General features: G+C 32.4%; 1 protein-coding gene and 1 long non-coding RNA gene across 2 annotated transcripts in view; one reads left to right on the top strand and one right to left on the bottom strand.

Annotated features, from left to right (window-relative positions):
- Window positions 1–7477, top strand: part of LOC111635020 — a 24544-nt gene extending 17067 nt beyond the window's left edge. Inside the window, exons 2-3 of the long non-coding RNA XR_002758327.1 lie at window positions 4998–5117; window positions 7180–7477. This is a non-coding gene — a long non-coding RNA (uncharacterized LOC111635020). The remainder of the gene's footprint in view (window positions 1–4997; window positions 5118–7179) is intronic.
- Window positions 7478–8777, bottom strand: LOC111635021 (piggyBac transposable element-derived protein 4-like). The gene has a single exon (XM_023379865.1). The coding sequence runs from the start codon at window positions 8775–8777 to the stop codon at window positions 7602–7604; it is 1176 nt and encodes a 391-aa protein (XP_023235633.1). The 3' UTR covers window positions 7478–7601.
- Between the last annotated feature and the right edge of the window lie 13192 nt (window positions 8778–21969).

Below are 21969 nucleotides of genomic sequence, written 5' to 3'. Positions count from 1 at the left end.
TTCACCCACAAAGGGATTTTGAGTAATGTGACCCATTCAAACACCTCTATTTCAATAAAACACATGTCCCAATTATTTAGCACATTAACAGTAAATATGTCACGTGCTCGAGCCCCCGAAGATTGTCGACAAGTGTCGACGAATGCTCACCAACGCTCCAAGTGTATCATCCACCAACCAGAAAGTTAAAAAACTATCACAAAAATCCTCATAAGAGTGTCTGCCCCTTGGTACTGTCAAAGGGCTGTTGGGTTGACGATACACTGCACTACCGCACTCTATGTAGCAACGTATGGACATGATGACAACACTGATCACGATGGCGTACACGAAACTAAGTTGTTCAATATATTATTAAAAAAGTTTTTAAACTTTGCATTGAATTTACAAAATAAAGGACAAAATGCCTATTTTATAAAATAAATAAAGTTAGAGGACAGAGCAGTGAAATAAAGGACTGTCCTCTTAAATAAAGGACGTATGGTCACCGTAGTAATAGGTGCCCTCTCTTATTAAATTTAATAATTAAAATGAAATTAATTTAGAAGGTTAATAGTAGCAGTAATAAAATCAGATCTAGTTCGACAACCATTTGGCCTTATGCTGGGCTTATGGATGTTTATATTTGTATGTCTACAAACTTAAATATTTTTATTTAATTCACATTTTAAATATTTTAAGTTAATAACTTACATATACTGACACAAGCACCTTATGTATCCAAGAATTAATATTTATTATCTTACTAATGTTTTCTACCTTCTCTACAGGTCATCTTCAGGTATTTTTGAAAGTTTTGAAGTATTTGGAACGTTTTCTTGTATTGGTTCCAGTTCAAACATTATGCAAAACAAAATTCAAATTTCTACATCTGTTCGAACAATTCGTTTAAATACAAATATACAAAAGTTAAATTGAAAATAAATGAATACATGGATCCAATTAAATAAAAATAACATAAAATAATATGAAATAAAATAAAGTAAATAAAATATATCAATAAACCTAATTATATGGACCGAGTGCACACTGAATACCATATTATTCTGGGTTATGATCAATCATATATTTCCATGCTGTCGGTAAATTTGTGGCATCTCTATAGTTCAAACATCTGCCCGTACTGCCGAATCTATATATATCAAATTTCTCCAAAGTCATTGCCAAAGATGGTGAGTGCACTTGTCTAATAATCTTAGCTTCATTCCAATCAATCACTGAAGTCTTGTCTGTGCTACCTTAGATAGTGCTGTATTGTAGTGCCCTTTACCTATATCATATACATGTTCCTTAAGTGTTTTACTCAATGTCCTGGTGGTAACACCAATATATTCTTTATTTAGCCCTAGTTGATCATTTGTATGGTAATCTATACACTTCAGACTGCTCATCCTTATTTATCCTGTCCTTGTCGTTTCTAAGTAGACTGTAAATTGTGGGAGCTCGTTTACATATACGGTAGAGCGTTGATTATCCGAATCAATTGGGGACTGGTGTTGTTTGAATAACTGATATTTCGGACAACTGATTATGTACGAAAAAATAGTTTAACGTATCCGATGTTGCAATTTTTCTCCGTTGCATGTCGCTTTGCGTTGAATTTTCGTTGATGTTAAGCCTAACGAAGACTATTGTATTGTTAAAAATTATTTTTTTATTTTGTACAAACAAAATTAATATATTGAAAAATATAAAAACAATAAATTATACTTCAGAAGTTAATTTAGTATCAGAAATGTAAAATATTTGAGTAGCCCAAGGCATAGCCAAAGATTGCAGCGCCACAGCACTGGTGAAAATTTAAATTTGCCAACTGGAATTCTTTCGGATAATTGATGTTTCGGATGATTGACTTTCGGATAATCGACGCTCTACTGTACTAGTTTTGTACCTTTTGTAGTTGGCTAATTCCTTCATGATACTGGACATTGCTTAGCTATATGTGAATTTAGTAATTTCCTTGTTCGTATTCTTTTTTGTGTTCTTTCTATTAGGTACCAAGTAGGATCTTATTAATTTTTCAACGATTTCAGTTTTAAATCCTAAGGATCCAGCAATGGTTTTGATCCTACCTAATTCTTGTCACCTGTCGTAAATGTTAGAGCAGTAACTAACAGTAACTAAATGCCCTTCTAATAAGAGCTCTAAATGCTGACGGTTTGTAAGTAGGCGGATCATTGGATGAAGGAATATACAATGGTTCATGCGTAGATTTAATCTATACCTTAGTAGTTAAGGATCCGTTTTTAAATGTAATGTTGATATCCAGAAAATGCACTTCTGTTCTACTAATTTGCTCTAATTTTAGTTTCAAGCCATCCTCATTGAAATGTATCCCATTCAAAAAATGCTGTATTCTTCTGTCGTTCCTTCATAAAATGAATATATCGTCTATGTATCTTTTGTATAATATTATTTCATTTTTAAAATTCTTAACTGTAAATTGTTCTAACTTATGTAGAACCAATTCACAAAGTAACCTGGACATCGAGCTGCCCATGGGCACACCTTTTCTTTGTTTATATATTTTTCCTTCAAAGCTAAATAACGACTGGAAACATACCAAGTCAGCAAGCATCTTCATATCTTCCAGGTATGCCGTCATGCCTGGGTTTAACATGCATAAGGAGTCCGTTAAGGCGTGATAACACGCATCTAGTTTTATTGACAGATATAGATTTTCAAAGTTCATGACTGTACTGTACCAATCTCATCATCCATTAAACGTACGTTTTGAGTTCATTAACTAAGCTTAGTGGGTTCCTCATGACAGAATGGTTATTTTCTATGCGTTCTGATAAATATCCATGGAGGCACTTTTCAAGTTTATATGTTGGTCCTTTACACTTCTTCTACAGATCTCATCTCCTTGTTACTCTTGTACATTTTTGCATATCCAAACAGTCTAGGTACACCTGGGCCTGTGATACTGGTTCCTTTGAGAAATGGAAATATAGTGGTAATGGGTGATCTCCAATTCTTTGACCTTCCTGTCCAATTTATCCACTATGGTGTGATCCACTCTTTCACATTCAGTCTTTACTATATACTCTTTCAGAGTCCTTGTGTAACGTTGTTTACTCATTATTACTAAATGTTTGCTTTTGTCCACTCTTGTTAATATTAACCCGTTGTCTGCTAACCAATGTCTTGTGTGTTTAATTTGTTTCATTTTTATCTGTTGCGTTTTGTGCCCCTCACTTCTAAGGGCTGTCTTCCACCCGAAGTAGTCCTTGTCTATTTCTTCCAGACCTCTGAGGCCACTTTCCATTTCTGCTATTCTGTTTTGCCAGTCTGTAGTGTTATGAAGGTCATAGCTGGGGCCTTTTTTTTTTTCCTTCTTTTTAGGACTCTTTCAGTATCTGGTGAAATACTGATCTGGTCGCACATTATATATGAGACCCGACTTTTCCTTTTTAATCTTCATTATTTGCTCGGCACCTATCCAATCTAACTTTCTCCTATATTTCTTCTTTAAATTCAGTTACAATTTGTCTGTTAATTTGGTAACACCCAGGTTAACATCCATCATGATAGAGTCCTGCAAATATATTTGATCCTCCAGTTGGATGAGCTCATGCAGAGCTTTACATTTTAAACCTCTGGTGCATCTGACTGACCTATTTAATATACTGCTTGTGTCAGTTTATTTTAGGAGTCAGAGTGTTTATTGAAATAATAATTTACATTTGTGTAATAAGCATAGTACAGTAGACCCCCCCTATAACGCTTAGATACGTTCCACGCTAATCGAATTTTACGTAGTAGGAACGATTAAATACATGAGCCAATCGCAGCCCGATAGGTGGGAATTTTACGGACTAAGGCTGTTCGAAAGGTTTTCTTCTATAAAATTAACCGATTCTAGACTAATTCGACTCAACATTTCCAAAATACGTATAATTTTTTGGGAATAATCTGTATAAACTATGCTATAAACAAAAAATTATAGGATTACTTACCGAGTGTGTACCGTTCGACTACGCCGTTGCTTAAAGCTGGTTTTCATCGCGGAACAGCACACGAAACGACGGCCGCAATTTCTGATAACGAATTTTTGGCAGAAAAATAACTTGACCTTTGGAGACATCATTAATATAAATAATTTTTATGGCCGTTGAATAAGAAGTGTTTCTTTCACAAGAAATGTATAAAATTAGTGCTGTATTAGACTTACGGTACCTAATTTACATACTGTACAGACGATAATAAACTCAACTTACTAGCCTAAAATCTCCGTAGCGTGTTGCCAGGCGGCAGAAAGCATATATATAATTATAATAAAGTTACAATAAATTAAGTTAATATATAATTATATATACAGTACCTAATTTATATATAATTAATATATAATTATATGTACAGTACCTAATTTATATATAATTTATATATAATACTAAACAGACGATAGCAAACTTAATTTAGCCGCTTCGTAGCGTGGCGCAGGGTCGGAGGTTAGTAGTTTGGCTGCTCATCCACTATTGGTCCAGACTCTATCAATCTTGTCGCAAAACGACGTTATAGGAGGTACTTTATACGAAAGTTTCTACAATTTTTTTGCTACGTTATAGGAATTGTTGTTATAGGAACATACGTTATAGGGGGGTCGACTGTAATTTACATTTGTTAAATATTTTAAGTTCAACACAGACTGAAGATTGATAGCATGCATTTCAGCTAAATTATTTTAATCAATCATTAATTAGCTATTTGCTAGCTTGAGAGTGAACTTGATAATGATCTATGTAATTTTAGTGACAATACAGTGACAAAAATATAAAAATAAAATATGGTAATCAGAATTAAATATAGTCCTTGTGCTTTAGTTATTTTGTGTGTGTTTGAATGTACAAGGAAGTACTGCTCTTTGAGAAATACTGCTAGAAAGTTTTTGAACTTGTGTCCAGATTATAAAAATTTGAGAAAATTATTTAAAAAAAGACTAAGATGAATTTTGCTTTTATTTTTACTTAAACTCTTTTTTTTTTTCTTTATAGCCATATCCCTAAAAGAGGCCATGCTTTCAAGAGCTTTATCCTAATTCAAGTGAAACATGTTATTTTTGAGGCATTGGTTCTTGTTTTTCAAGCCTCCTGGATTATATCTTATACTAACTGGTAAGTTATATTTTTTTTTTTAAATTTAACTGCAAATCAAATCAAGTTTTATTAATTAAAGACATTATGACTAGTTTGGGCCTTTTTGAAGTGTCAACAAAACAGACTGAAATAAATAAATACAAAATGTAGACAGATAGTAAAATAAATAAAAATTACAGTAGAGCATTATCCGAATACTGATCAATTGAAACATCGGTTAACCGAAAGCGTTCCAGTCAACAAATTCAAATTTCTGCTAATGCTGTGGCGCTGCAGTATTTGGCTATGTCTTGGGCTACTCCAATATTATTATTGTTGTGCGTGTTTTAGCTGGCAGCATGCACGACCATGAGATGTTACTTAAGAATGTGCCTGGATTTGAATGAATTTCAACATGGGATAGGTTAATATATTTTTTCATACATGATCATGTATGAAAAAATATATTAACATATCCTATTTTATCGAAAAAACAGTTATCCGAAAACCCCAGTTTCGAATTGTTTTGGATAATCGATGCTCTACTGTAGTTACATATAATATTTTACAATTTTACAAATGCATGGGATACATTCAAACAAAAGATTAGACATTTAAAAATAAACAAATCCAACAAATTTTGCATATTATAAAAAATGAAGTGTGTTTTATGGCATTTAATAATTCTAAAACTTCATACCAAAATTATTCCAGTGATAAATCAATTGATAGAATGGAGCAGATCTTCCTATTAAGTTGCCTAACCAGTCAGTTGTGCTGTACTCCCATTGGAGTAACCAGTTTTAGTTAAACTGTTGCGTAGTACTCCAATTGGAGTAAGTGTCAATTTTTTTTCGTAATTAACTAGTTTGTCGCGATTTAAGCACTGATTGTCATTTATCTACATAGACTAAGTCTGTTTCAACGAATAAGATGTTTGTTACCACCCCGTATTTTTAAATTTACTCACAAAACTCCTCCTTTCCATGTTAAGTCTATGGGAGACTCTTTTTTCGTTCATTGGACAATAAAATTTTTGTTTACAAGCCTGTTGAACTCTAATTGGTATATTGTTGCTAAATGACTATGGTTTAACGAATAAGCATCGACTTTGGTTTGTAGGGTGGGAACTTTCTTGGAAAAAGTTATTTTTGTTGGAGCTACATTGTCAACTACAAACATAAACAATCAATCATAAATCAATAAAGTTATTTAATTTTTAGCTTGAATTTTATAAAATCTTACATATATTTGTCTTATTTAACGAATATTAGTGTTTTTAAAATCATTAAGTTGTAAATTTTTCTAAAAAACGAAGTACTTCCGGTTAAGACCACGCCCCCTAGCAGAATGGCGCTTGACCTAGATTTTGTAGCCACCACCCCCTCAAAAGCCAAACTTCGTTATATATTATTAGTCGTAATATCGCTTTACATGAATTTAGAATGCTGCAATTTTTTTGTTTTAACGAATATAGACATATCTAAGTAATGTATATAACTATAATCAGATGTTTATAAAAAAATTATTTTTGTTTTTTTTTATAATTTGAAATTTATATAAGTAGCTATATCTATTTTACCTTATAAGAGATAATGTAAAAACAATCGTTTATGAAATTGCCATATAAAGTTGTTGGCTAATTTCTACGTTAATTGAAAGGAAAGATTAAAAAATAAATAAAAGTAAAAATACCGTTACATCTTGTTTCTTCTTGAAGTCATTTTTAGTTTTTTACAGAAATATTATGTACAAGTAAGGGTGGAAATAGTAGATGTGCTTTGTTTACATTTTTAAAAAACAACATTCATAGTAATTTTTTCAATTTTAGTTTTCAAATAGTAGAGAGATAAAAGGTAATAGAAAAAATATATACAAAAATACAAAAATTTTCAACAAATATTTGCAATATTTACAGTTTTTTAAATGTACAGTGATCTCTATCACACTAAGGTTTGCTTCGTATGATAGATTTCGAAACAATTTGCAGGGCACAAAAAAACATTACACTGCTTACAAAAATATTTTATTTGCGTCCTTTTTTTTCTCGCAGAACACACAACACAATTATTTCTTTTATTTCTGTTTCCTACAATTTCAGTTTCTCCTATGAAGTGGCGTCCAGTGAGTCGGCTAGGAGAAGATAGGCTGCATCTCCTGATGCTGTTTGAAGTGACTGTATTTTCACCATATTTTGTGAAAATGTTCTCTATTAATTTTAATTTGAAATTTTTTAAAGTTAATTTACCACCTAATTTTCTATGGATAATGTGTGCATTGAGTACACATAAATCCAAAAATCTCAAATATATTTTTTTATAGTACTTTCTAAGACGAGTACATGTACTGGGGGTAGTTGACGTAATTTGATCCATCAGATCTACGCCTCCTATATGATATTTGTACTCAATGCACACACTTGGTTTTTGTTTATTAGTCTTTTTTTTTGTTTTTATAGTTCTCATAGTAGCGTCATACGTTGAACTCATTACAAAGAGTTCAACGTATGACGCCCCCCTAAGTTCAAAAGTGGAAAGACACTTTCGTGTCTTTCCACTTTATCATCATCAGTTTATCCTTGTACCTGACTGATGTCTCTCCTTTTTTTAATTTACTTAGTATAACGTCCTGTGGCAACTCTTTCCTTGTTTTTCTTACAGTACCAGTAACATCTGTTGAATGACGTACTAAATACTCGAATAAGTATACACTACTATAATAATTGTCCACTCCCAAATGATAACCTTTATCTAATAAATCTTCCATAAGGGAGAGGACAATATTTGTTGAGTGGCATTGTTTTGATGGATCGACATCAGTCAGGGTTATGGGAAATTGTGTTCCCTTCCCTGTGTACATTGCGAAACTATAAATGTATCCTGTTTTGGTTTCACAAAGAAAGAAACACTCTATTCCAAATCTAGCTCTCTCGAGCGGAACATATATTCTCCATCCTAGCCGACCCTTCCACAAAAGAAGACTTTCGTCTATAGATATTCTTTTAGACGGTGCGTACACGCTCTTAAAACTATTTCTATATAAATTTAACAAGTCTCTAATCTTATACAGTTTATCCGTTTTATCATTACTACTAGAAAAATGTAAAAATTTAAATAACAAGATAAACCTGTCTTTTGTCATTGTTTCGTAAAATATTGGCGTATTTAAAAGCGGCTTTCTACAATAGTACGACTGTAAATCAGGTTTTTTTACAATACTCATCAAAAGAAAAATACCTTGAAGTAGCCGGATTTCGTTCGCAGTTGTACTTTGCCAGTCATTCATTCTGCTTCTTTTTTTCATCCCTTTTTGTGTTGCCTGCAATATTACTTCTTCTGCATGTTTGTTCGTCTCTGCAGTGATGTGATTAATGATATCTTCATTTGCGATGCACTCAAAGATTTCTAAAATTTCTTCTGGATTGTTCACTGGAATTTTGATGCCTTCATCTCCGGTGAAATCGAATTCCTCTCTGCTTTGAGTGCTTGATGTCGTCCAAGATGATGTGATAGATGTTGTTCCTGATGATGTGCTGGGACCAGTATGCAATACAGAATCTGATTCTGAGTCAGAATCAGATGCACTCCATTCTGAAGGACTAAAATCATCTGAGTCTGAATTACGAAGAGACTCGTCAGAAGAAACATAATTTAAAAGATCTAAATCGATCTCTGAATCATCTATCTTTCTTTTCGGCATATTAAAGAAATTCACTAAGAACTTCACAGCAAAAATTCAGAACTAAATTTATACGTGTTACCTATTTGAAGTAAAGTGCATAAATGAGCTACACGATTGGTAAGCAGAAATGTTTTGCACAGTAAATTAAAATTTCAACTGTGAGTAATTACTATTGCACCAAATGTTCTGTATAGATGCTTAATTTTGATGGACGTTTCAATTACTAATTGCAATTGTATCATATGTTTAGTACAAATACTCAAAACTTTATTGGAGGTTTTTATTAGTAACTACTATTGCACCGAAGGTGTTGTATAGATGCTTACTTTTGATGGACGTTTCAATTAGTAATTGCAATTGTATCCTATGTTTAGTACAAATACTCAGAACTTTATTGGAGGTTTTTATTAGTAATTACACTTGAAAATAAAATGTTTCATATAGATACTTAAAATTGTCTTCAAAGTCATCTATAAGTAAATAAAATGTCAATATATATCATATATACTAATGTGTATATTGCTTTCTATTTATCGCAGTATTTTATTTTATTATAGTTTTATACTATATTTTTATCAATGAATAAATGTAGGAAATGTCTGTTTTGCTAAAATAATATCTAAATACTGAATAATATATAATATATGTAGCGAAAAACGTTCTGATCTAGATTTTCAAGAAGTCACCACGCCCCCAAGCAGAAACAGTTGTTGACCTAAATTTAGAAAATGGATATACTCCCCCCAAACAATGTGCGTTATATATTATAAGTCGTATTATCACTTTAAATAAAGTTAGAATGCTACAGTTTTTTTATTTGACAGAATATAGACATATCTAAGTAACATATATAATAAATTAATAAAATATTTATAAAAAACGAATTTTTTTTAATATTTAAAAATGTTACATTTTATTAATTTTTTATAACATACATAATATTTTAAAGTTAACAATCGTAAAGTGTGATATGCGCGTAATAAAAAATAAAAAACAGCTCAGATCTACAGCAATTTTTAAGCACAATATTGCAAATTAAAAATTACTATAAAAACCAACAAATATCGAGCAACAACGGTGTACTTTCAGATTCTTGAGATGCGCAGTTGAGAGGTTAATGGTGTCCAGTTAGATTTATAGTGAGATGGTCTATAATACTTTTTTAACAGATTACTGAGATAAATTATTTATTCATTGCAGAAATGATTTTTATTACTATCCAGTAGTATGTGATTTTTAAACAGTTTTGATGTCAATTTTATTTTTACAGTAGAGCGTCGTTTATCCGAATCAATTGGGGACTGGGGTGGTTCGGATAACTTATTTTTCGGATAACGAATCATGTACGAAAAAATATATTAATTTATCCCATGTTGAAATTTCTCTCCATTGCGTGTCGCTTCGCGTTGAATTTTCGTCGATGTTAAGCCTAACGAAGACTATTGTATCGTTAAAAATTATTTTTTTATTTTGTACAAACAAAATAAATATATTGAAAAATATAAAAACAATAAAAAATTATACTTCAGATGTTAATTTAGTATCAAAAACGTAAAATATTTGAGTAGCCTGAGAAATAGCCGAAGATTGCAGCGCCACAGCACTAGCGAAAATTTAAATTTGCCGACTGGAATGCTTTCGGATAACGGACGTTTCGGATAACCAGCTTTCGGATAAACGACGCTCTACTGTATATATGAGAGAGACTGGTTCTGTACAATGCAACCAATATGTAGTTCTTATGTGATTATTTTGCATAACTTGAAGTCTGTTAATTACTGTCTTGGGTCCCATTCACCAAATTGTAACACTCTTATTTTTGATTTTGTACATGTGTATAATTTTTGGATAATAGTTGAATGAAGAAAGTGGATAATTCTTTTAGTGACACCTGTAATTTTAGCAAAAGCTGTGGAAAGGTTATTTATGTGTATGTGCTGTTGGAGTTTATAGTCAATTATAATTATGAGATATCTTATGTTATTTATTCTTTTGATTCTTTTATTGTTAATTTGGAAACGAAGCAAATCTAGATTACAATTGTTATTCTTATTAACAATACAAAGAAATTTTATTTTGTTTTCATTTACAATTAGATTATTACTTTTTGAAGTATGTAGTTGAATAAGTCAAGATAAAACAAAAACAAAAATGACACATGTATAAACTGTAACTGTAGTATTCAAAGAAAAAACACCTAAATGCAATTTACAGAAAACAAGAACTAACGATTTACTGGTTAAACATTTTCAGCCACAATTTATTGGCCCTTGTCAGGAAATAATACAAAAACAGATGTATCATTCAAACATTACTGTGTTCCAATTCTTTAACCTCCAAAAAGATGTTCAATTGAGACAGTGATGCATCGTTTACATCATCAATAAATAAGCAATTTTAATAATAATAATTTCTGTGGCAGTCTAAATAATAATTCCAGGCTTGTGATACTGGAATACAATCTGAGTTGATAAAATTTTTATACCTGTCAGCTATATGAATTTCTAAGGTCTTTAACCACAAGATTAAAATTACAGTAGAAAGGAACAAAAACAGAAAGATACTAAAATGAAAACTATCAATTGGAAACAGATAACAGCAAATGTTGGAAAACATGGTATCATAATTAGAAACAAAGATAGAATATTAAATTATTAAAAATAACACTCAACCTTTTTTTATATTTTAATTTATTAAAATTACTGATCTATTTAAATTATATAAGTTTTAAAATTTTCATGTTTTTATGATAAAATTTGTTTTTATCCTTTCACTTTCCTGACTTTTTATGCAAGGTGAATTATAAAATACAGATAAGTTAATTAATGTATTAAGTAAGATGATAATAAAACAGTTGAAATTTATAGGACTAGTTATTGCTTTGATTTATTTATCAATAACAAGAGATGATTTATGAAGCATTAAAAAGAGAAGAATGTGAAATAGAATTTTTGTAAAATTTTTATTTGGTAACTTTTCAAGATGGTGATGGAAAATTTTATATGCAAGCAGTTGAATTAACGTGGGCAGTGTGATTGGTTTAAAGATGACAAAAAATAGTTATGAAGCCAATTGATAGAGATAAATAAAATTAATGATGATATGCATTATTAACATTGCATGATGAAGAAATATTTAAAGACACAGAAAACTTAGAAGAAACAAATAAAATAGTCATATTAATTAATTTCTTCTTTCAATTCAATAAATTACTTACATCTTAATTAATATAAGAAGACAAAATGATTGTTTAATATTTAGAACATGTAAAAAAGAATGCAATATAGGACAAGTTATAAATTATTATTCATATTGTCCTAATTACATTTGTTCTATGATAAAGTTGTTTTTTTTTTTTTAAATTTATTGTCATACATCTGAACCAAGACAAAGAAATATCCAGAGTTAATTAATTGTTGTGTCTTGGGTTGATAGAAAGTTTTGGGCAAGACAGAAGCGGTTTGCCGGACAATGTGCATTGCTCAATCTACAAAGTATCAGCAGCCACCATGTGGAATTGAATGTGTTTTTAGAGGTGTAAACTCAGTCCAAAAACAGACGTGTTGAAGCAGCTATTTAATACATTGTCAAATCCATCAATAATCCCCCACTGTTGTTGAAATACATATTGTGCATGGTGAAGAAGCTTTGATTCCCAAAATGAATAAATTGGTGTAGACATAAGCTTGTCTAACATTTTATCAAGTGTAAGCAAGAGGGAGATGAGGTGCATGTATGAAACACTAAGTGGCTGTTCACTTTTTGGTATCAGAGCCAGTCGAGGTTTCTTCCAAGAGTTTTGGGAAATATTCATTTTTCAAACACGTATTATAGACATTGAGGAGGAGGTTAGGTTGAATGGTTCTGATGCCCTTGACAATCTGAGATAATTTCTCTGGTCTGGGTGCTTTATTTTTTGAGACTTACATGGATATTAATGCTATCATTGTATATAAACATTGGCTCCCCTTGATGTGAATTTGTGTCCATGTTGAGGAGATTTCCCAGAGATGGTTTAGTAACATTGCTTTACCATTGTGAGTGAGCATTCAGATACCATGTGGGTTGTATCTGAATGCCCACCCATGTGTTTGCCATGCGTGATGACCTGCATGCCGGAAAGGTGGATCCGGCAGTTGAGGGACAACGTAACAGTGCTTTGGACTTTTCTTTGAATAAATGGGAGGTACAAATCAGGCTCCACTTGAGTCAATTGACTGGCTAAACCTTGGCTTGGAGTCAACTGATTGATGCAGATTGGGCAGATGCATCCCTGCTTGACAGTTTTGTCACGTCAAACAAGATGTGCTCTTCTTGACTGCGTCGTGAGGGTATAGCTCCTGGGAAACTCTGGTGTGACGGTCTGTGGGAATCCCCCATGTGATGGCATTTCCTCATTGGGCCCCGTGGTGTGTGGGGTCACTTGGAGCTGAACAATTTTCTGCAATATGGATTCCAAAAACTTTCAGCAAAAAGACACTGTTGCGTGTCTAATTACAAAGCGGACTATAAATTAACACAGCAAACATCTCCAGCAATAGCTGGTGAATTTATTTTGTTGATTCACAAAATAAAGTTGGACAAAGTAATACATAGATACAGGGTACAGCCCCAAAATAACACAAAACCAAGATCCAGGCACATAGCAAAAGCACATTGGTCTAACGAATGTTAACAGCCATTTTTGTAAAAAGGTGCATGACGAGAGGAGTGCCTTCTCGATTGTTTTTACTTAAAGAAAAATAAAATATCGTCTGCTGGTCCAAACATCCTTCCCACGTTGATCTACTAGATCAAAACATGTTCAAGGAATTTTACAGCTCACAATTACAGAAAGTTTAAGAACTCAATGGGAGTGAACATAACTTCACAGCAGGGCGTTGCAGTTCAGCATTGGCTGTTTTCACCTTAGCTACTCAAACCAGACCATCGGTTCCTGGAGATGGTTCAATTACTTGTCCAAGTTTCTAACATAATGGTGGAGTGTTATCTTCCTTGATGAGCACCAAGTCATTGAGGCAAAGATTGGGTTTGATGTCTGCCCATTTCTTGTGATTCTGCCGTTCACTTATATATTCAGTAGACCATCTGTTCCAGAAGTGCTCCATCATTTGTTGAAGATGCTGCCACCTGGAAAGCCTGTTAACAGGTAAGAACGAGAGAAGATTCAGGAATAGAGCATAAAGGACGACCAATAAGAAAATGGCCGGGGGTTAATGGTTCTAAAGATTGTGGATCATCATCAAGGGGACACAATGGCCTTGAGTTTAGACAAGCTTCTATTTGAGACAGCAACGTGCAATATTCTTCAAGGTTTAGAATAGTTTCACCAATTACTTTCTTTAGATGAGATTTCATGGACTTAATTTCAGACTCCCATAAACCACCAAAATGAGAAGTTTGAGGAGGGATGAATTTCCAATCAAACCCATCACTGAGTCCATATTTTCTTAGATTCTTGTACCTTGGGGTCTTGAAAAAATTTCTCTATTTCAGCAGCTGCACCGACAAAGTTAGTGGCATTGTCACTTATCATCTGATGACATTTACCTCTCCTGGCAATGAATCTCTTCAATGCAGAAATAAAGGCAGGGGTAGTTAAACTAGAAACCAATTTCAGATGAACAGCCTTGGTGACAAGACAAACAAAAAGGGCAATATACGCCTTGCTAAAAGCATTGCTACGATGAAGCACAACCTTTAATTTAGTGGGTCCTGCATAGTCAACTCCAGAGAATTCAAATGAGATGGTAGGACATACTTCTATTCTTAGGCAACTGTCCCATAAGTTGATTATTAGCAGATGCTCTGACCTTGAAACAAATAATTCAAGAATGTAAGACCTTTATGCTGTTTCTTCCAGACGGCAACCAGAATTTCCTTCTCAATGACACTAGTACAGATTGGAGGCCAGCATGAAGTAATCGTGTATGTTCATTTCTTATCAACAATTCAGCAAAATAGTGCTTAGATAGCACAATTATTTGATTCTTGTATCATATGGAAGATTGGAATTTATAAAGTTTTCCTCCAACACTTAGTAATCCATTTTGATCTATAAAAGGATAGATGGGGTTTCAGTGAACTTGAATTAGGAATATCCTTCCCATTCCTTAGGCAGCAAAACTCCTTGTTATATTCTTCCTGTTGTATTAATGATACAATGGTAATAAGTGCTGTATCAGTTTCCTTTTACAGTAAGGTGACTAGCAACTCTTCTTTCTGAAGTATTTCTAATATCATGAATAAATATTAATACATAGGCAAATATTTTTAATTTATCCAGAGAGGAATATTTCTTGATCGTTTCACTAAGGCCAGTAGATTTAGAGCTGACCATGCAATTTGCAAGTTGTGGAGTGGTCTTGCTTGCACTCAGGTAATTCATTAGACAATGTGAAGTTTTCAACAATTTAATCACTGATAAACAGGTTTTCTTGCATAAGAAATTTTGGACAATTCCACCATAGTTCTAGTGAAGACAATTGGTGTGGAAGCACTTGACGAGTAATCAGATCAGCAGGATTCTCCATAGAAGGAACATGATGCCACCATACAATATTAGTGTCATCCTGAATTTCAGAAACCCTATTTGCAAGAAAGATTTTCAATTTAACTGGAGATGAATGCAACCAGCAAAGAACAATAGTAGAATCACACCATAAGTGAATTTGATTCAATTTACTTAACTTTGCTGAAGAAAGTTTTGTCTTCATTAAAGGAGAGAGCGATAAAGCACCACACAGCTCTAATCTAGGGAGCAATTTTTGCTTAATGGGTGCCAGTCTAGACTTAGATGTAATTAATGAAACAAGAACTGAATCATTATCACATGGACTTGATGTACAAACAGGCACCATAAGCTTGTTCTGAAGCATCACAAAACATGGAGTTTAACTCTATTGAGACTGGTAGAATTAATTAATTTAATGCTAACATGAATATCATTCAAATAGTGTAAATTCTCGTATACCTTATTCCATTTATTGGTAATAGTTTTGGGTAATGTTTCGTCTTGTCCCAGTTTTAGTAACCACAATTTTTGTATAAGTATTTTGCATTTAATAATTACAGGAACCAACAGACCAATAGGATCAAAAATGGATGATATCACAGACGACAAATTGCACTTAGTTAATATAACTGCAGGCCTTACAGTAAATTGAAATTGAAAACAATCAGTACCTGGATGCCATGTTACTTCTAAAGCTTAAACAGTCTGATCACCAATTATCTTACAATCATTTAAATTTTCTCTCATTTCAAGCTCAACATTTTGTGTTGCTTCATCATGACTTGATGACCACTTTCTTGGAGGAAATCCAGCAGTCACAAGTAAATCAATTAGCTGATGCTGTAACATCTTAGCTTCTTCAATTACAGTTGCTCCTTTGAAGTAATCGTCTACATAGAAGTCAGAACGTACAGATTCTGTGGCTAATGGATAGGATATCTCATTTTCACCTGCAAGTTGTTTAAGACATTTAGGAAACTAGCAGGACTAGTGCTATATGTCACAGTAGTCAATTTGTAAGATTTTAATTTTTCACTGATGGAGTTTCTACACACAATTTTTAGTAAATATCTATCTCGTGGATCAACTAATATTTGGCAATACATCTTGGCAATATCTGCAGTCATTGCTATTGGATATTTTCTAAATCGAAGACTAATGGAATACAAGTCTTCTTGGATAACAGGACCAACATACAAAGTATCATTGAGAGAATACTTATTAGAAGACTTTGCAGATCCATCAAAGACAACTCTAATTTTTGTTGTAGAACTGGTGGGTTTAAAAACAGCATGATGTGGAATAAAATATTCAGGAGTTTCATGGATCTTAGAAGGTTCCATATAACCTAATTTCAAATTTTCATTCATAAACTGTATGTAATCTTGGTGCAACTTTTTATTACATTCAAATTTTATTTTTAGCAAAGTCATTGTTTTCCTGGCTTGTTCAAAGGAATTTCCTATAGTTACCTCTAATCTAACAGGAAGCCTTACAACAAATCAACCATCAGAATTTCTTTTGGTATTTTCTATGAAATGTTCACAAAACTTGTCCTTTTTAGTCTGAGGAATTTGCTTTATTTCCTAAAGTTCCCAAAATCTTCTAAGTCGACTGTCAAGTAAATCACACTTATTTAAACAACTTGTGACACTCCTTGAATTACTAGAACAATAACTTGGTATTTGACCAGAAATAACATAACCAAACAGAGTGCTGTGCAATGTAGGGTGGCCATCATGCTGCATAGTATGACCAGTAATAACATCAAAGAAAGCATCAGCAGCTACAGTAGAGCCTCGAAAACTCGGCACTCGATAACCCGGCACTCCGGATAACTCGGCCACACCCTGGCAGGGCAAAAAAATTCTTAGTTAATTAATTTTTATTATAGACAGCTTTATGCCTTATAAAGTATTTTTCTGGGGTCTGTCTTATCAGGTAAATTACTGTATACTGTGTATTCATTAATTTTCATTTTTATGTAGTAATGGCTCTGCCTTCATAAAGTATGTACTTTTCCTTTGTTTAAGGATATCTGGGCAGTTTATTCTTTGTTGTATTCTCAAGCAAACAATACATACAAGTATAGTACAGTATTTTCTGAGGACTCCACACTTGTACTTATTTTTTTAACGCCATTCTTGATAACCCGGCATTTTCACAAACACTGCCATTCTTCGGTCCACATTAGGTTGAGTTTTCGAGGCTCTACTGTAATAACAAATTAATCTCACCTGGTTTATAGAACTCAGGATCAGCCAATACAATGTTGGATGGTAAGTTCCAACCTTTATAGTTAGTGGATTAGGCACTAAACTAGTAATATTATCCAGTATAGCACAGTTAACTTTAAATTCAGTGCTATTGTTTCTGGACTTAATTTTAATTAAACAGGTATGCAAAACTTTAGCAGCAGGAATATCATTGATTCCATTCACTGAAAACTTATTCTTAGTTAATAGTATGCCAAGCTTCCTAAGCAATGAACTAATAAATGATATTTGACTTCTAGAGTCCAAGATTCCACAACACTTGACCAGTTTTCCATGTCTGTCAGGAACATCAACTAAAACAGTGGGCAATAGTGCACTTGGACTAGTCATATATTTACCCTTTCTGCTAGTGTAACTTGATATACCAGAATTAACAGTAATGAGTAGGACTGCTCAATTCAATATTGTCAACATGCAACAGTTGATTATGTTTGCCCTTACAGATAGTACATCTAGCCCTACACCTTGAAAATGCATGATTCCCCTTTAACCTATTCGATGTTGAATATTTTCTCTGTCACACGTCGCTCCACGTTGAATATTTTTTGATGTTAAGCCTAACGTGATGACATGTTTTAGAAAAATAATAGTTGTGGCTATTGTGTTATTCCAAATTACTTTATATTTCTTACACCCAAAATAGACATATTAGGGAATGTAAAAAACAAATTTTATTTTAAAAGTTAATTTTAGTGTGATATATCTCAAAACAAGGTACAACACACAGTGGAACATTACATTGTACACATTGATAATGTGATTCTGCACGTTTTTTGTTAGCCGAACATACTTTACATACTCTGGATTAGGGTTTCTCAAACGGGATTCCGGGATCCCGGTTGTTTTTTTAACCCGGGAAATATCCTGGGAAATTTTTCTTATCCTGGGAAATGCCACAAATTTCTTAAAAATTCACTTTTTTTCTTATTTTGTGTTAAGGTTGAGGAATTTTGCAAATAGAAAGCAAAATTAACTCATTCACTGTCAGAATACATTTGTATTTATTAATTTTAATCCTACCTATTAGTTTTTTTTTTAAATTTTTGCTTGTTATAGCATGTCACAAATGGTCAATAATCAATATATAGCTTATTTGTGGCAGGACTATAAAAATTCTTTACTTGTCGGAACCTGTAATATCTGGAATAATTGTGCTTACGCTGTCTTGAGTTTTAACCATGCCCAGTAGCTTCAATAAATGCCTGACGCCAGATTGTGCAAATTGGGCAAGGATACAAACGAGTACAAAGTCTGCAAGTATGAAGTTTTTCTTCATAAACCTGATTATTAAAGCCAAATGAATTGCCGAATTATCGAGCTCTAAGCTTGATGCCGCTATTAAAGCAGCCAAGGTAGACAAATCAAGAATACTAGAGAGCGAAAGAAGTACTACAATCTCGAAAACGAACTCGAAATCTTCCAGGCTACAGGTGAAAAAACACATAATATCTGTCTTCTCTTAAATGCATTAAACACTATTCCAATCACATCAATTGAATCGGAAAGGGCATTCTCGGTGGCAAGACTTTTCATTACTAAAATAAGAATTAGAGTGAGTTATCGGAGTATTGACCATCTTTGCTTTTTAAAATCTTATAAAAGTTTGCAATATTTTGTATTATATTTTATTTAAAAAACGAAAATTACCTTCTAAATTAGAAGTTCATTTTTTTAATTTTTAACTCAATTCAAAACATTTTTTTTGTTGTTGTTGTATGCAGTTTCCAGCAAACTTTAATTAATTTTTTTCTATTTGTGAAAATTTCTACGTTATTTAAAGGTAATTTTTATTATAGGCCTATAGACCTTACACAGCATTATTAATATGATTTTGGAGGTTACATAACTTTAAAATTACTTTAAAAAATGGAAAATAATTATATCATTTGATTTCAAGATATTTTGTATACCTTAAAAATAATTAATTCTATCCCGGGATTTCCCAGGAAACAGTTCGCTTTTATCCTGGGATCCCGGGACAAGCAAAAGACTGGGAAATGAGAAACCTTACTCTGGATGGATGCTTTTTTTTCTCCGTAGGTGGTATGAAACTAGGAAAATGCCATTGGATAAACGTAACGGATTTTTATGTGATGGTCGACTGCGGCGGGCTAGATGTCTGCTTGTGTGATACTTCTCTATCACTTCTCTAATAACAGACACACGACAATCTAGAGATGATATTTGTTTTTTTGTATGTTTTCGATATAAAATACAAGCATTATATAATGTAATAACCATCATATGAAAAAACACTTTTTTGTATTAACAATATGTAAATTTTTCAACTATAAATTCGACTTTCATCTATTATCAGGACTTATTATACTGGTTTTACAGATAATATTACAAAGATTAACAGAAAACAATTTTTATTTTATTTCGTATACCTGGACACATACACAATTTTGTGTTTCGGACATATTCGTCCCTCCTCAGCAGGTATTTAAATATGTTCTATAAACAAGAAAAATAAAATATAAAAATTAAAATTTACATTAAAAAATTTTTTTTTTTTAATTTTTCCCGACAAAAATATTCAATAAAATTCTTACAATTTTCCAGTTTTCTTTAATTTCTTGCTCCACTGGATATTCAAAATTTATCAACAATATCGCAATTACTATTATTTTAAACCTACGTTAAACCAAATTCTATTACATTATATCAATTTTATACATTTATTTGCTGTTATTACAACTTTCATTTGTTCTCTTTCTGTTTGTCTCACACCTCGTTTCCATTTCTTTCCATCCTTCTTATCATCTTTTGGACACACCCCTTTTTCTATAAATCTTAACCATGATTGGTGGATTTCTCTGCCATTATTGCTGTTTATTCTATTATTTTGTCTGATTATATACATATGTTCATAAAGCTGTCTTTTGTAATTATTCTTCTCTTTTNAGGGAACCCAATAAATAATCAACCACCTCCGACCAGTCGTATAGAGTAGATTGGGACATCCCGTCCCAAAGGTCCCGCCACCACCCCTACTGTACCTGTGTGAGCGTACCAGTAGGCCCTGAGACTTATTAACACCAATCCGCTATCTACTAGACCTATGCACCATACCCATAAGGTCAACCAGTATATTTTTTATTGGCATGGTATGGTCATGCCAAAACCATGTATGCACCATAACCCATGTGCCTTCCCCGAGCAGGAGGGGAACCAAATACCTATAAACAAAATAATGCTAAAACAAACAATATAAATAAAAAGTATATAAATAATAACAATATAAAACCAATAAAGTAAACTATATTAAATAACCAAAAATATAAATAACAATACCAATAAAACCAAAAACCAAAAACTTTGCGCATGTTAATTTTTTCCAACAACATCTCCTTTAAAACCTTAAAAACCCTTTTGTAGATAAACTCTGAAGAGACTATTTTAGCCAAATATCTATTATTATTGTTATAACCCTCATCCAAATAACTACATGTCGATCGCAGAGCAGAAAGACACGGACAGGAAAACATAAAATGAGCTAAATCATCCACTGCACCACACTCACGACAATTACTTCTTACTAAATTAAAACCAAATAACTTATCATAAAAATCTCCGTGCCCAGTGAGCACCTGGCTCACATAGTAATCCGGCATAATACAGTATTTTCTGAGGACTCCACACTTGTACTTATTTTTTTAACGCCATTCTTGATAACCCGGCATTTTCACAAACTCTGCCATTCTTCGGTCCACATTAGGTTGAGTTTTCGAGGCTCTACTGTAATAACAAATTAATCTCACCTGGTNTACCAATAAAACCAAAAACCAAACCGGTGCGCCCAGACAACACAACCAACATACCAAATAAACCTAATACACCATAAAAACCAATAACAAACCATATAATACCATAAATATAAACCATATATACCCATCAACCATATATATAATCACAAATACATAAACCCAATATATATATACACTATATATACCAATATACCTAATATAAGTATGCACCATACCAATAAACCTTATATATAAAACTATATATATATACCAATATACCTTATATAAGTATGCACCATACCAATAAACCTTATATATAAAACTATATATATATACCAATATACCATATATAAGTATGCACCATACCAATAAAACATTATATAAAACCATATATATAAACCAAATACAATACATATAACAATATATACCAAATAAAAGTAATGCACCATATACCCAAGTAAACCATATATAAACAATATATGAACCATTTAAAAACAAATAAAAAATATAAAATGCACCATAACCAATACCAATAAATAAACATATAAAATAAATAACCCCAAAATTTAAAATAAACCCAGTAGATACCCATTAATATTACTAAACATAAGTCTAATAATACAAGGGACCGAACGTCTAAAAATATACAATACACCCATATAACCAAATAA

This window comes from Centruroides sculpturatus, unplaced genomic scaffold (assembly GCF_000671375.1).
Source record: "Centruroides sculpturatus isolate CEXI.00-Female unplaced genomic scaffold, Cexi_2.0 scaffold876, whole genome shotgun sequence".
Taxonomy (NCBI): domain Eukaryota; kingdom Metazoa; phylum Arthropoda; class Arachnida; order Scorpiones; family Buthidae; genus Centruroides; species Centruroides sculpturatus.
The sequence above is the reverse complement of the archived record's forward strand: the minus strand, read 5'-3'. Positions and strand labels throughout refer to the sequence as shown.